Source organism: Solanum verrucosum, unplaced genomic scaffold, assembly GCF_900185275.1.
Source record: "Solanum verrucosum unplaced genomic scaffold, falcon-dt-bn FXZP01000238.1, whole genome shotgun sequence".
Classification (NCBI taxonomy): Eukaryota; Viridiplantae; Streptophyta; class Magnoliopsida; order Solanales; family Solanaceae; genus Solanum; species Solanum verrucosum.
The window spans coordinates 1,516,104-1,532,331 of record NW_026020630.1 but is presented as its reverse complement, the minus strand read 5'-3'; the positions used below and the strand labels follow the sequence as shown (position 1 = coordinate 1,532,331).

General features: G+C 33.7%; 2 protein-coding genes across 2 annotated transcripts in view; one reads left to right on the top strand and one right to left on the bottom strand.

The window, feature by feature from the left end:
* The window catches only part of LOC125811880 (casein kinase 1-like protein 4), a 123,185-nt gene that overhangs the window by 13,364 nt on the left and 93,593 nt on the right, over positions 1–16,228 (bottom strand). The gene's annotated exons all lie outside the window — the stretch shown is intronic.
* Positions 907–14,559, top strand: LOC125811875 (dolichyl-diphosphooligosaccharide--protein glycosyltransferase subunit STT3A). The gene is made up of 23 exons (XM_049491423.1): positions 907–1,079; positions 1,223–1,285; positions 3,347–3,402; positions 3,503–3,574; positions 3,717–3,822; positions 3,977–4,027; positions 4,226–4,321; positions 4,457–4,516; positions 4,619–4,732; positions 5,569–5,655; positions 6,805–6,908; positions 7,066–7,161; positions 9,017–9,137; positions 9,233–9,313; positions 9,401–9,520; positions 9,614–9,838; positions 11,116–11,259; positions 12,333–12,519; positions 12,594–12,691; positions 13,226–13,305; positions 13,399–13,486; positions 13,992–14,081; positions 14,163–14,559. Exons 1-23 carry the CDS (start codon positions 960–962, stop codon positions 14,220–14,222), a joined length of 2,319 nt encoding a protein of 772 aa, XP_049347380.1. The 5' UTR covers positions 907–959; the 3' UTR covers positions 14,223–14,559.

Genomic DNA, 16,228 nt, shown 5'->3' with positions numbered 1-16,228 from the left:
ATAGTTTCATAGCTTATAATCAAATTCATATTTAACAAGTTCCCCGTCAAAGTTTAAGTACACTGTCCATCCATATAATTGTGATAGATGTTATTAATTTGAAAACAATTTTATATCCTACATCCAAAAGATCTTTTTTATGTCAAAATAAAAATAAAACTTATAATCATCCTCATCAAAACCTTTTTGCCATGATTCTTACTAACAATCTCACACCGAAAATGAAGGAGATAAAATTTACTAAAACTATCAAAATTACAATAGCATATCAATGAAATTCTACAGGTAGAATAATAAAATGCACATAAATTTTATTACTATCTCATAAAGGTAGAAATGTTATTTCCAAAAGACCCACAATTCAAAATATATTTAATAATAAAAAATATTAAATAAAAAGTCACAACTAGTGCAAATGCAAATTAAATCTACCAAATCCTTTTTTCACACCGTACAAAACAAACTCATTTACTCCCTTCAATCCTTTTTATTTTTTAGATAAAAATGAAATTTATACTGAAAAGAATATTTATGAAAACGCAACTTATAAATTATTTTTTAATTTCAATTAATAGAGATGTTATTTATTGTAATATATAAAAGTTATTGGACCAAAATGCACAATTTCTTCTATGCAATACAACTTAATTTTCCAATTTTACCCTCGAAACGAAAGAGTAGTACAAAAAACAAGGCCAAGTATCACTAACGAATAAAAACTTGCCACGTTGCACAATGTCCGAAGAAACCAATTAAAAATTTCGAACCAAAAAAATGGTTAAAATCTGTAAGGGTATAACAGACATTTCACATTGATCCATGAGGTTAAATATGTCTTTTCAGATGTCAGCTTCTACAAAGTCTTCCTCAAATTTCATAGATCAAAAACCCTTAACACCCCACCCACCCCCAAAACAACCACTTCACTCTTCAACTCCAAAAGCTTCAGCTGGCCGTTAATGGCGGCCTCTTCAGATACCGTAACGCCGTCGAGCCTACGTTTGGCTTTCGGCAATGTGTTCTCGTTGTTCATTCTCATTCTGATCGGAGTTCTCGCTTTCTCGATCCGTATCTTCTCCGTAAAATTCTTCTCATTTTAATCTGTTATTTGTTTTTTTTACGTGAAAATTAGATCTGATTGTTGATATGCTTAATTTGTTGCTGTTGTTCAGCATTTTCACATTTGATCAGGTCTGATTGCTTTTATGATTTTTTTCAACAGGTGATTAAGTATGAGAGTGTTATTCACGAGTTCGATCCTTATTTCAACTATAGAGTCACTCAGGTTTGAATTTCATTTTGTTTTTTCACGAGTATTTAATTTAATTATTGCGATGTGCAATTTGTATTTGGTTCATTTCATTTAGATTATATGTAGTAGCAGAAAATGTATTAGGAAGTGATAGAGCTAGGACTGGATCCTTACATTTTTGCTCTTTTCTCGACAATGCTCCTAAAAACTAATTGAATTAACCTGAATTCGGGCAAGCATGTCGAGAATTTAACGTACAACCACAACAGATCTGATAACATGTAGAAGTGAAATGCATAATTAGCTGCCAAATAAGCAGGTCAATGCATTTACATTATACATTGGTTCATTCTTTTAGATTATATGTAGTAGCTTAAATGTATTAAGAAGTGACAGAGCAAGGACTGGATCCTTGCATTTTTGCTCTTTTCGCGACAATGCTCCTAAAAACTAATTGAATTAAGCTGAATTTGGGCAAGCATGACGAGAATCTAACATTCAACCACAACCGATCTGATGACATGTAGAAGTGAAATGCATAATTAGCTGCAATTTAAGCAGGTCAATGCATTTACATTATATATTGTTTTGTGTGGAGCGCTTTGTTATGGTGCTACAGAAAAGGATCAACATAGAATACGTTCTGTTGTCAATCCACAGTCATTCAATCAAGTATGCCTCAATATTCATGTGGCCGTGATGTTCCATCCTAGTTCAATCTTCGAACTCATGACATGTGCCTACCACACATCTGATACTGCCTCTAATGTTAAACCTATCCATGTGGTTTTTTCTTCACACTCTTGTATATGCTACAATATCTTCTAAAAGGTATCATTGGGTGAGTTTTTTATACTATAAGAAGTTAAAACCATTAAAAAAAAAGGTAAATTTAGTTTTGAATCTATTCTATTAAAAAAAAATATTCCAATAGAATTTCAATCTTATCTCAATAACGTTGCCCATTCATTGGGTACTTAAACGGAATGGGCTGAGACCCAGAGTAATTAGAACTATATTGACGGTGTCATTTTAGCGGCACCTTGTGTACTATCAATAACGATAAGTTCACGAAAATTGTACTGTCCTTAATTTAATTCCAGGATAGACATGATGGTAGCTCATAGAAGCTAAAGATGCGTTTACTTATCAATATCATAATTAAGTCCATCATGTATATTTTGGTCAAATGTAAGTTTTCTATTCAACCAAGTGTGAACTTGTACATCCAATCAACTCTTTTTGGACTCTTGAGTTGATTCTCAGATCAATTTTAATAACTATCTATAATATCTCTATGAGCTATTCTAGCATCAACTTTATAACATACAACTTAAATAGGAAAATAGTCTAAGTTGCTAAGTATGTGACTCCATCTGGGTACTCTCTGCCCCCTTATATGTATATTTATATACCTCACAAAACTACATAGGTCTTATTATTATGTGAATTTATGTTCAGTAGGTGTTGGTAAGAATTTCTAGTTCAGGGGGCAAAAACTGGGTCATTCTTTCCATCAATTACACTATTATTCATGGAAACCAGAAAATTGGGTACTTTAGAAGAACTGGCAAGAGAAAACTTATTTCCTCTTTTCAATAATGGAATTAGACAATTTGCAAGTTAATATGAGCTTCTTAACTAGAATCATCTATCAGTATAGTGCAGTTAATTGTAATAATTTGATTATCCAAAAAAAAAGAAAACACACTGGTTTTAGGAAGTATGATGTCCGTTGAAATTAAACTGACCTTATAGTAGGTTAGATGAACTTTAATGTTCCTTCCTAGTGTTTTGACAAAGCAATCCTATAAAAATATTGTTTTAGGTCATCACTTTTAGTCATCATTTTCTAGATTCTTCACATTTTACACTGTCAATTTGTGGTGCTAATCTTGGATATCTTTGATCATGAGCCTGTTGCTTGGCATCAATTTCGATATCTTTGATCATGAAACTGTTCCATTCTTGTAGAGTATTTCCTTGGATGGTGATAATGATCATATCATATTATTATTGCTATTTTACTATCATACACATGTTTGTCAGTACCACAAAACTATGTGAAATATAACCATGCTATGCCAATTGCAGTTTCTGACAAAGAATGGAATTTACGACTTCTGGAATTGGTTTGATGATCGGACCTGGTAATTATGATTGTAGGAGTGAATTAATTATTCCAGACAATGTTGTCATGACTTGTAGTTTCTTAATTGAAAATGACTGGAAGGTTTCCTTGTCTGATAGGTATCCACTTGGACGAGTGATTGGTGGAACTGTTTACCCTGGACTGACATTGACTGCTGGCACTTTGTGGTGGTGTGTATTACAGATCATTATTTTTCTAGTTGCCACTCTTCAAAATTCAAATTATGGGAATCTTTGTTGTGTGTTTAATTTTATGAACTGATCTGTTTCAGCACCCAAAGGAATAACGGAGTACATATATGTTTGTTGGCAGGATACTTAATTCCTTGAATATTCCTCTTTCTGTGGAAACTGTTTGTGTGTTTACTGCTCCTACATTCTCTGCCTTTGCTGCTTGGGCAACATACCTTCTGACAAAGGTTTGTTCTCTGGTTTGATTACATTTTTGTTTTCACTTTTACCAAAATGATGTAGATACTTCTTGTTTCTTTTGTTCTCTTGGATGTGTAGCAACCTAAAAAATGTCTCTGTTGTGAAGCGAGAACTCTAAGCCATACGATTCTGCTTTTGTAGGAAGTTAAAGGGGCTGGGGCTGGACTAACTGCTGCAGCTCTTTTGGCCATGGTAAATTCTCTTGCACACATTTTCATCTGATGACTCTAAAATGTGGCCTTTGCATATAGCTTATTCAAGATAAAGTAGCATTTTGTTTTGGCTTTACAACATATTTGGCCATCTGGAGTAACCTTTTGTTCCAAAAAGAAATCAAATTGCTAGTGTACTTCTTTAATGTGGTGAATTTCATTTTCATGCTGCCTACAGGTTCCATCATATATATCTCGATCAGTGGCAGGCAGCTATGACAATGAAGCTGTGGCCATATTTGCGTTGGTCTTCACTTTCTATCTCTATATAAAGGTTCAGTTTACATGATGATGTTCAGCTTTTAACTTAGTGGTGTTACATGCAATATTTCCGGGGCCTATCCTTCTATTGTTAAGATTTTTGTGTTCCATTTTCACGTTGTGCAATGATGATGAATTTTTGGTGCAGACACTGAACACAGGGTCCCTCTTTTATGCTACTCTAAATGCCTTGTCATACTTTTACATGGTAGGCATTTACTTCCTCCATGGTGATTGTTATTTTTGCCTCTCATTCCCTTCTTTACCATATCTTTTCCGTCAAATTTATTGTATTTCCATACTCTTTCAGGTTTGCTCCTGGGGAGGATATACCTTTATTATCAACCTTATTCCAATGCATGCCCTACTTTGCATTGTAACTGGGCGTTATTCTTCACGGCTTTATATTGCCTATGCTCCATTGGTAAGCACTAGCATCTGGGAAACTTATTGATAAACAAGTTGTAGTGTTAATTAGGGGTGGGCAACGGTTGGTTCAATTTTCCATTTTCCAGTTCAGTTATTTCGGTTAATGCATGAAAAAACCGAAACTAAACCATAAATTGTTCACTTCAGTTTTTTCAGTTGGTTTCTTTTGTTCAATTTTTTATATGAGTCTGCTATTTTGGGAAAAAAGTTTGCCTATTCTTTTTTCTCATAAATGAGTTTGTCAAAAGGAAAAAAGTTGGGCAAAATAAAAAAATATTCTGTACAAGCAAGAAATTGTTTATATGATAGCCTGGTGGGAGCATTCTCTTCTCATTTCTACTAAGAAAGTATTTTATTGAGTAATTATTAACTACATAGTTTTGTGAACCTAAACTTTTGATAAGTTTTAAAAAGGCGACCTTCATTCATCTGAAATATCACATTTTTAAATGAAAAAATGTGTAATCGTCTTTACCAAAAAAAAAGAAGTGTAATCGACACCTGTGTTAGTGCTTGATAACCGAAACACCATCAGTTTTTAGCACGACAGAACAATATGTAATAACTGGTGATAACCTTGTCCCTTATGAGATTCCTGCAGTCTTTTTGAACATAGATTTTGATTGTTGTTTAATGATCAATCCTTTTGTTTTTAACAAAAAATTATCAGCGAAACTTTGCAAAGGAAAATTGCTAAAAGCATTCAATGAATGAGTAAATTTCCTTCATCAAGGCCTTAAAATCTTCTAGTCTGAATATATTCCCATTTACAATTATTTCTACAAAGTTGAGTTTGTGTTATTCTTCTAACCATCTGGGATATGGGTGCAGGTTATCTTGGGAACACTATTGGCTGCTTTGGTCCCTGTTGTAGGTTTTAATGCAGTAATGACATCCGAACATTTTGCCTCGTTTCTGGTAAGGTCATTTCTACTCTTTTTAGTAGTAAAGTCATGGTTGGAATATATGATTGATGATGTGTTCTTGCATATTACCTACTTAATTTTAGATAATCTCAAAGTACCACCATATTTCCTTGAAATAGCCTTGGCTTTCCTTAATGCATGATTGAAGTGTTGAGGATATTAAAATCATCAAGCTGAAAACAGCTTGTTGCATTGAGATGGCATGGCTGGGTTGCATATAATGATTGACTATGTCACTACTTACTATTTCATTACCACTCCCTTCGTCTCCATCCGCACATCATTTCTTAGTACATGTAAAAATTCTTTTTACTTAATGTAAAGCCTTTTAAACAAATAGCTAATGTATTATTTTCATTTCATGTGTGCGGTATCACTTGATGAGATTAAATGTTTAAATTCATTTAAAAGTATACACTATTTCTACGTTTGCTCTCAGTCACAGTTAATATACAAGCATGAACTACTTCAATCTCTCTAAGTCAAAGTAAGGCCCTTTTAATATGTGGTGCAGGAGAATTAGATTAAACAGAGTGTTTAACACTATACCAGTCTACGTCTTATTCTACTATGCTTTGTGATTATCAGCTTCTATAAAGGGGTCAAATGATTAGGCCTAGTCTTCATCTTTGTTAGAAAAAGGAATTAGGAAGTTACCAAAAAGCACTTGTAAATGAAAATTAAAAGATTATATATGTGATGATAGCTAGGAAACAGAGTAATATTCTGTGTTTTAGTAATATTATGGACATTTTTGGGTCCTAATTAAATTGACATGTGCACTTAAGGGTGTGAAATGTGGGTCGGGTGGGCTGAATTTAGTGGGTTAAAATGAGATGACTTAATAAATGGCCATTCATTAACCTGGCCAAAGGTATTTTGGGTTGAGATAGTCTAAACAAAACTAATAGAACCCTTTTTTCCTTATTGTAACTATACTAATATATATCAAACAAAAAAATTATTTTCTTATTTTCTTTGACAAGGTTTCTCATGGATCAATTTAGGCTAGATATTTAGCCCAAACCGGTCCATCTTTTAGATGGGCTGAGTTGGGCAAGTCAAAGTGAGGCGAATCATGTTTTCATGGGCTGATTTTGCCACCCCCATGTGCACTGAAATCTCTGGTGGCTATGTACAGGTGTTCCTAATTCTCAATGTTGTGGGGCTTGTCTATTACATCAAAGGGATGCTCACACCAAAAATGTTCAAAGTAGCTGTGACTCTTGTTGTATCTGCAGGCTTGTAAGCTCCACTAATTTATATGAATAGCTTGTTATATTGATGCCTAGTGGACATGGATTAATATAATTAATTGGATCAACCCCCATTCATTAATTTATTTCTGTTTTCAATTCTGTTATTTGTTCCAGTGATGGTTGCTTCTTCTTTTGTTATTCAGGATTGTTTGCTGCGCTATGGTAGCTGTGCTAGTTGCGCTTGTTGCCTCTAGCCCAACAAAGGGATGGAGTGGACGAAGCCTTAGTCTGCTTGATCCGTATGCTCCTTGCTTTATGAATCATGTTGTCATCTTATATGCTTATTTTGCATTTTCTTTAGTTTTCTACCATAAAAAGTGGACACAGTGATATCGTACTTTTATTTTCTCTAAAGAAAATCTAGTGACATTTTCTAGATAAAGTTGCGACTTGTGATCTCTGATGCACATTGGTTCACATAATCCAATATCTTGAAGCAAATGAGCAAATATGAATTATTTCATTCGGGCGTCTGGAAGGCTTAATGTGATTGTAACATATACTGCAGTTCTCTGTGGTCCTTTAACAGTGCAGATAACATTTAGGTCTTGGTACTAAGCTCCCAAGGAACTTGTATAACCTGATTATGAGATGATCGTGCACGAGCCTTTTAGATACAAATTGTGATCTTCATAAACCCATGCTTCTCCTGCATTCACAGAAGCCTCTATTACGTGCCAAAAGAATCTCTGTGTGGTGTTAGTTATGAAGATTTTTGCCGTGACGATAAAGATGTTGAATCATAAATATCAAGAGGTTTGATTGATTTTCATGCAACCCCATTTAAGGCCAGTGTTGTTAGGAGTGATTGCCCCAGTGTTTAAACATGAAGTGAGGGTTTATCGCTTCTCACTCGTAAGTAATGTGATTTTAAGAAGTGCACGCTTGAGATAGTGGAATGTGCGCAAAAAACGATCTATTTTTTGAATTTCACTTACAAAGGTGGAAAAAGAGAAAATAGGAGAAATAGCTTTTGCTATCTTTGTGTTAGGACTCCTCTCCAAGTACGCTTCGGTTTTCTCCTTGTTGTCTTTGTTATCATCTTCTTTCTACCTTGCCATGCAACTACTCTCCGTCTACAGCTGACTCAACTTCTCTTGATTTACTTTTTCTTCTCTATGATGATTCTTTCTTCCTTTGAATTTATACGATCTTCTTTTGCTACCCTTTTTGGGCTTCTTATCTTCTATGTCTCTTAGTACAATTCTGTTTTCTTTATTTCTAAACCTCTGATTCATATTCTGTTCTTCCATTATTATTTTGATTGTTTTAGAAATAGGAGTATTGATTCTGTTTTAATTATCACAGTCTCCTAAGCAATTTTTTGAAATTGATTTATGCATGTTACTCCTTTTGATAGTTAAAGATATAGTATTGATATCTTCAGCAAGAAGGTGCTGTGAAATAATTACAAGAAAAAGCAAATTATGAATTTTACTTCTTTTAAATTGAATTATGCCTGTTACTTCTTTTTGATAGATGAAGAATCAAAAGTGAAACTAATTTTTAAAATTGAACTTATCTTTCAATTGGCTTGTTGAAATTGCATTCTAATGATGTATTTTTTGGACTGTTGGATGTAGAAATAAGCATTATTAAGAGCATTTTTATGTTAAAGTACTCCATTCATAAATGCTTTATATTTTTTGATTTTCTTTAAATTGTGAGCTTACCTTTTTTTTGTTGATAAAGTAAGAATATTATTAATAAAATGGCGTTAACTAGCCCGTATACAAGAACTATACCAAAAACTAGAAAATCTTACACAAATACATGATTTTCTCCTACAGACACCCAATCATCTATATAAAAAGTAAATTGTGAGCTTACCTTCTTGCTTGTAGCTAAAGCCCCTGCTGCCATTCACTCTTAAAAAATCTTGTCATTTCTACTTTGTGCTTTTTTGAGTTTTGTCCCTTGTTAAATTCTGGGGGAGTTGCTTCTAGGAGATTTTAGGATTCCAAAATTCGTATCCATTGATTATCAGTTTGTGATGATTCTCCGGGGTCATAGCGCTTTTTGTACCTATATTTTCCCATGCAACCAATGTACTGAAGCAACTTTCTGTTTTTACTTTTCTTTGAATTGAGACAGAACTTATGCGAGCAAGTATATACCAATTATTGCCAGTGTTAGTGAACATCAACCACCTACTTGGCCTTCTTACTTTATGGACATAAATGTATTAGCATTTTTGGTCCCCGCAGGCATTATTGTAAGTGTCAATTTTCAGCTCCAGTTATCTCGACTTTCTCATGTTAATTTGATCTTTGTTGGGCTTCCAATTAATCTTACTTTTGGCATGTGTAGGCATGCTTTTTGCCCCTGACTGATGCTAGCTCCTTTGTGATTCTTTATTTAGTGACTTCAGTGTACTTTTCTGGTGTTATGGTAAGGATTTCAAGATTTTCTGCCTCTTTCTTCTGTTTCCTTTAAGCTCACCATTTTCTGAACGTCATTCCATTTGCTGAAACACAGGTCCGCCTAATGCTTGTACTGGCCCCAGCGGCATGTATAATGTCTGGGATTGCTCTATCATCAGCTTTTGGTGTTTTTACTCGATCGATCAAATTTGCATCAATTGGAAAACAGGCTGATGTAAGTGTCTTTGTTGTTCTTCGATAGGTAATGCCAATCGTTGGCTATTTTGATAATTCTGAACTAGTTCTTGTTATTTTATTCACCATCAAGGCAGGGGATAATAGTGATGGGGTTACACAGAATGATGTGGTGAAGCCTGATAGAAATGAAGAACACCCAAAGGAAAAAGCTTCGAGAAAAAAGAAGAAAGAAAAGGAGAATGTTGAAAAAGCTCCCATTGCTACTAAAAAAAGTGAGAAGAGGCTTTTGATGTTACCCATGGAGGCTTCTGTTGTTGCTATTCTATTACTTATGTTGCTGGGTGCCTTTTATGTGGTATGTACCTTTGCTCTGTCCTGATTGAACTACTTGCAGCTGTATCAGTCCCATTTAGTAATTCCTTTATTATGTTTATTCATGGAATTAAGCTCTTTTTCTTTTCCTAGCTGATAAATGATACAACTTATGTTATTTTTTTCATCACTACAATTCTTAATTGCTACTTTTTTCTTTTGATTCCCTAACTATGTTACTTGGTGAAAGCTAGCTCTTAAGACTAGACAAGCTTCAAATTCAATTGTTAGATGATGATCCATGCCTTGGCTCAGGGCTGTCACATTACTAATATTTGGGGGATTCTATCCCACTGAGTAAGGCACACACCCTTTTGTTTTTCCTCAAGAAAGAAGAATTTCCCATCATCGCTTGACAATATGGATGCTATCTCCCTTTCCATTCATCTATCCGCCATCACTATTCCTAGTTGCTGTTTCTGGGTATATAAGGGAAAGAGTGGAAGGAATTAATTTGATCTATCCTGAATTGGAGAAAACTAGTGATCAAATTCAATTATGTCCTTCCTCAGCACAAGTTAGTTAACTTTAGTAGTGCATTCCTTTATTGATAGATGTCAGTTCTAAGTCTGACAAGTAACTTGGATCAGTAAATTAAGTGCATACACACGTACACAGATTTTTGAAAGAAGGGATTGTAGGATGATTTTTTTTGAGAAGGCAACATATTTTTTTTGAGAAGGCAACATATTTCAGTGTATAATTATAATCATCTTTGTACTAGAAACTAATATGTGGGTGTTGCAACAAGAAAATCTAGTTATAATCCCTGTTCTTCTCACCAGGAGTCTAAAACTTCTAGAATTGAGTCCAGATCATCAATATATTCTGATTTGTACCAAAAAATTTAGAAGAACACAGTCCATCTCGAGCTTCTATACCGTAGGATGATTGACTATCTCAGACACATGAAATGATCCAACAGGCTACCCAACTTAGCTGTGAGTAACAATTGCTTTCAGTGGGAACGGTTCCCAGAGAATGATTAGGTGTCCTATGTTGATCACTAACAGTTGAACAGTTATTTTAAGTTGTATATTTCTGTGCCATAGCAAACTGAAAAGTGTTACCTAAATTCCATATGAACTAATGAAATAACCTTGTGACATTTGCATTTCTTCAAGTACTCATATTTCCTTGCAACCTTTTTAAAAGCTTTTTTCTCCTTTATTTTATTTTTTGTCTCTTTTGAGAGAAAAGGTGAAGGTATTGTAATTTTATTTCCTTGTTGACTTAATCGGAAAATAAATTTCCTTATAGGTTCATTGTGTCTGGGCAGCTGCGGAGGCTTACTCAGCTCCTTCTATTGTACTAACATCACAGTCGCATGATGGACTTCATGTTTTTGATGACTTCAGAGAGGCTTATGCATGGTTGAGCCACAATACTGATGTAGATGATAAAGTGAGTTCTTAGCTCCTTTCTCTTGATTTTATTGTTTCCTTCTGTTGATGAGATGGTTCTAGAATTTGCAATTTGGTTTCCTTTATGCACAAATTCTGGTTTACTTTTGGAATGGGTGTGGTGACGGTGCAGTTATTTAATTTTTATGATGGTGCAGTAGAATATTGTTATGGTGGCCAAGAATTTGGTTTTTACTTTGCTTAAAGTATATTTTCTGTCTGAAATTTCAACGTCACTTGGTAACTTGTACCAGCTGAAAATATAATTTGGATAATTCTTAGGTAACTATTATTAACTGGAAGAGCTTATTGGCGGAATACTAGCCAAGATTGTATTGGCTTTTTTTTTTCTAAATAGATGAAGTACTAGAGAATGCATGATATGATCTAAAAGATTGCTGTTCAAACCCAATTAACATTCAGTGAGTAATTAGACCCTCACAGCTGATGTTGAAACTTTTTCTTTTTTGGAGTTGGCTTCATATTTAACTAATGTAAACCATTCTTTCAAAAGTGTACATGAAGCTTGCTTTAACCATGCGTGGATAGGCGGAATGCAAATTGCAAACTGTGGCTTCCTTGACTTATGTGGTGCTTCAGTGAAGGTGCTGAGGCATGCATCTTGGCAAACACCAGCCAACCAACAGCTTATATTATTTAGTTATTATATCTTATATTAGATTAAATTTATAAGGTCCATAAGTTCCTTCTTCAAATCCTTAATTAAAAAAGGTTCCTTCTTGAAAAAGAAGGCACACAACAATAATGCCAAACAATACGTTTTAGGAAATGCCAATGTTAGTGATTAGAGATGTGAAATTAGAAATATAGTTTGAGCAAGTTCGTCACTAGATCTAAAATTTAAACTTAAATTTATGCATTTGAATCAAAATTAAATATTGTTTAAATGTGATTAAAATGGTTTCTTACTTTGTTGCTTCCGTTGCAAATCTCTTACCCATGTAATTATTCACTGTTTGTAGTTACTTTCTTGCCACATACATGTGTGTGTGTGTGTGTGTGTGCGCCCATGCGAACACCTGATGTATGTGGTATTCTGCTAACTCTTTTCAGGTGGCATCATGGTGGGACTATGGCTATCAGACTACTGCCATGGCCAATCGCACTGTTATTGTTGATAATAACACCTGGAACAATACACATATTGCAACAGTTGGTACAGCCATGTCCTCTCCTGAAAAAGCAGCCTGGGAGATCTTCAACTCTTTGGATGTAAAATATGTTCTTGTTGTCTTTGGAGGTTGGTACTTTAGCTCAATCAAGACTTATTGTTTTGCAATAGCCTTCAAGTCTAATCCCTACCATCAACTTCAGGTCTTGTTGGGTATCCCAGTGATGATATCAACAAGTTCCTCTGGATGGTTAGAATCGGTGGGGGTGTCTTCCCTCATATCAAGGAACCTGATTATCTGGTGTGTTACTGTCCTTTACCTACCTTCTTTTTGTGGTCAACTACTTGACTGCTCTTTGTTTCTGAATTGATGTAGTTGCTATTGATATTTTACTTCAATGAGCAAACATTGAGGATATTTTTTGCTTCTTTAATAATATATTTTATGAGGCAAGTCCTAGGCTGATTAAGGATCTTCCTTCTGGAACATTTTCAGGCTCTTATGTCGTGATTATATAATCGTATTCATTTGCAATTTCCAGATTAATACAAGTAGATAACTCCTGATATGGTTATCATATGATGCAGTTTCCTTTCTCTAAGAGTTAAACCAATATTCGAGCCATTTATAATTGTTTATCAAGTTCATTTCTCTTAGGCACTAAGATCTACACCAATTCTTTCTTATTGTCTTATTGCATGTTTTATATCTGTTTATTAAGTTCATGCTCTTAGTCACTAAGAGGCTAAGAGCTAGTGAGCTACATACTTGATGTTTGAGTTTGTCTTAGATTCATAGTTCAATTCCATTTATAATTTCCTTTTCTTTTGAAAGAGAGATGGCCAGTACCGGATTGACTCTATGGCTACTCCAACCATGCTGAACTCCCTCATGTACAAACTATCTTATTACAGGTGCTAAATTCTTGAAAACATGCAAGTTTACGTTTTGGTGGCCTTCAGACATTAACTTCAAATTATTCATATCATCTCTATCTTGTGCTGTAGGTTTGTGGAGACAGATGGCAAGGGGTACGATAGAGTAAGGCGGACTGAAATTGGAAAGAAACATTTTAAGCTCACCCACTTTGAGGAGGTAAGCATGAGATCATATTTGCTGAAAATCACATGTGTATTAAGTGAAGCAGTACAGTGTGTGTTTGCAGCTATATCATGTTGATTCTTTGCAGCTCTGAGAAGGTTTAGTTAATCGTCAACCAATTATCATTTTGATTTCTAAGTTGGCTTTTTGGGAATTGATAATGAAGAAACAAAAGTTTGTTAAAGCATTTTTGTGCACCAACTCACTATGGCCCTATTCGTATGCTTGGATAAATGTGGCGCTGTTGAAGGAAAGTTGTCCATGGCCTTGCCTAAAAATGCAAATAAATTTCATAAATATTAGGTCATACATATTATTGAAGTGTGTGACCATCTCATCTAATATCTTAAACTGTTAGAGAGAGCACATTTTTATTACTATTTTAAATTCTTTTCTCAACACATATAACTATTCTGGATAGCCTACCGTAAAGAATACTAATTCATGCAACGTAGTGAACCAGAAATTATTCACCATCTGGTACATTGTTTGTATGCAGGTATTTACCACTCACCACTGGATGGTTCGGTTATACAAATTAAAACCTCCTAAGAACAGAATCCGTGGAAAGACAAAGAAGTCTAAATCGGTATGTCTGGACTCCTCTGTTTCTGAAATATATGCAACTTTAGATGTCTGACTCCAGTACTATTCTTGTGAATATTTGCAGAAATCTACTTCTACTAGCTCGAAAAGAAGTGCTACTCAAAAGAAGAATCCCTGGCAATAAAGGGCTACTCATAACAAGTAACTTCTATTTATCAGCTTCATGATAGGAAACTTCATACGATGAGTAGCTTCATGTGAAAGGATTATGCTTTAAACGCAGTCCTCTTAGGTTTTCCTTCAAGTTTTGAATTGCATTGATATTATACAGAGAAGACGATTGTCCCGGAGCTCCTTTTTTGATAGACTTAGCAAGGAATCACATGTATCTATTGCTCACATCAAATTAGTCTACATTTTGCTCATCTGAGTCTCAACACCCTATAGTTGTAACTGAGACTTTTCAAGTGTTAAAACTATCAGCTGATATTAGTGTTATACATGTTTTTTCACTTTGCTAATTCTCTCAAGTCCATTACTTTTTAAACTTTTATATGCATAATTTAGGCCTGTATTCAAGGGAGGCTCAATTTAAAACCAGTTTATTTGAAGGGTAAAAACGTGCAATTTTATGGAACAATAACTTTGATGTCCTAATTTTTTATGTCTCAAATAATAGAGCATTACATAGCTTTAAATATTGTGCTATCAAATAATACTTATAAAGAGAAATGACTGAGTATTATGCGTGCAAGTTGGTCGGATACTGATTATAGAAAAGAAGAAAAAAATAAACTTTTCCAATGTAATAATTTTTTTTCAAATGGAAAAGATAAAATTTATGAGCTGACCTATCTCTTATTGATTTCTTGTATAGTCTTTATCTCAAGAATTTTAATGTCTGAAAATAATAGAACATTACGAAGCTTTTTTTGTTTTTTGCGATATTGCATGATACTTGTAAAGAGAAAGGAAATCACTTTTCCTATATATAATTTTTCTTTCCGTACTATCATATGACACTTTTATAAAGAACATCGAAGGACTTTTAAGAAAATTTACAGACGAATGTCGGTTATTTTTACGAATAAAAATTTTGAAGAAGGAAAATTGGTTTTATATGAAAATCGATGAACCTTGAAGTGTAAAAGGCAATTGAAGAGTACAAATAGAAACACCAGAAGTATTTCATCAAAAAGTATCCTGTAGTCTAATGGTAGAATTGTTCAATGTCATTGTAATCAAATACTTGGTTTCGAGTCCAAATCGCTAATTATTTTTATATATTTTTCTGAAAAATGAAAGCGTCGGTTGATTTTAGCTCTTGATTTTCAACTTGTTTTATTAGTGAAAGAGATAACTTCTTCGATGTAACAACTTTTTTTCATATGAAAAAAGATGAAAATTACGTGTTATATTAATAGTCTTTGTCTTAAATATTTTGATGTCTCGAATCATAATAAAACATGACATAACTTTTCTCATATTATTATTGAATGATACTCATTAAAAGAAAGAAAACTTTTCCAATGAATCAAATTCTTTTTTCAAAAAAGAAAAGAAAAGATGAAAACTACAAGATGAATATTCACTCATCAATTGACCAATTTATTTATTTATTTTTTAAAAAAATAATTAATTTTATGAAGATTAAATGCATAATTTAAACATGTTTGGAATAGTAGGAATGTCAATATCATAAACAACCAATAAAGTTTCTATAAAAAGTTTATTTTTCCTTTTTGTCGTCCACCAATTAGTTCGTGTGGCGCCTGACATTTTTTGTCTACACCATATAAGTATTCAATGAGGTAAATTAATGTGAAAGCTCAAGTGCACCAATACCTTTCAAATGTACTTCATCCATTCTAAAATAAATCTCCGCATTTTTTTTCTCGAGAGTCAATAATAATATATTAAACGTAATTTCATAAATTAGATCCTAGAGAAATGATGTGTATACAGGCTAACTCCTACCTTATAAAGTTAGAAAGATTGTTTCTGAGGTCGACTCTCGATATTTTGCTTTTTGAAAATTAGTTTGATTAATATCTGATAATTTAGAGATTGGAGTGACTCAATATGTTAAATTTAAAGATTCAAAATATGAGAGATTGTTTTTTAAGGACCTTAAGATTTTCATTTTCAGAAATCGGTGTGATGAAAATCTTCAAGAGATCAGATTGGATC

Bases quoted from the DNA above. Each gene is read 5' to 3' on its own strand.
- LOC125811875 (XM_049491423.1), top strand. From the start codon at position 960: ATGGCGGCCTCTTCAGATACCGTAACGCCGTCGAGCCTACGTTTGGCT. The intron at 5,656-6,804 runs GTAAGGTCATTT...GGCTATGTACAG, and splicing joins AACATTTTGCCTCGTTTCTG to GTGTTCCTAATTCTCAATGT. The intron at 12,520-12,593 runs GTTGGTACTTTA...CATCAACTTCAG, and splicing joins TGTTCTTGTTGTCTTTGGAG to GTCTTGTTGGGTATCCCAGT.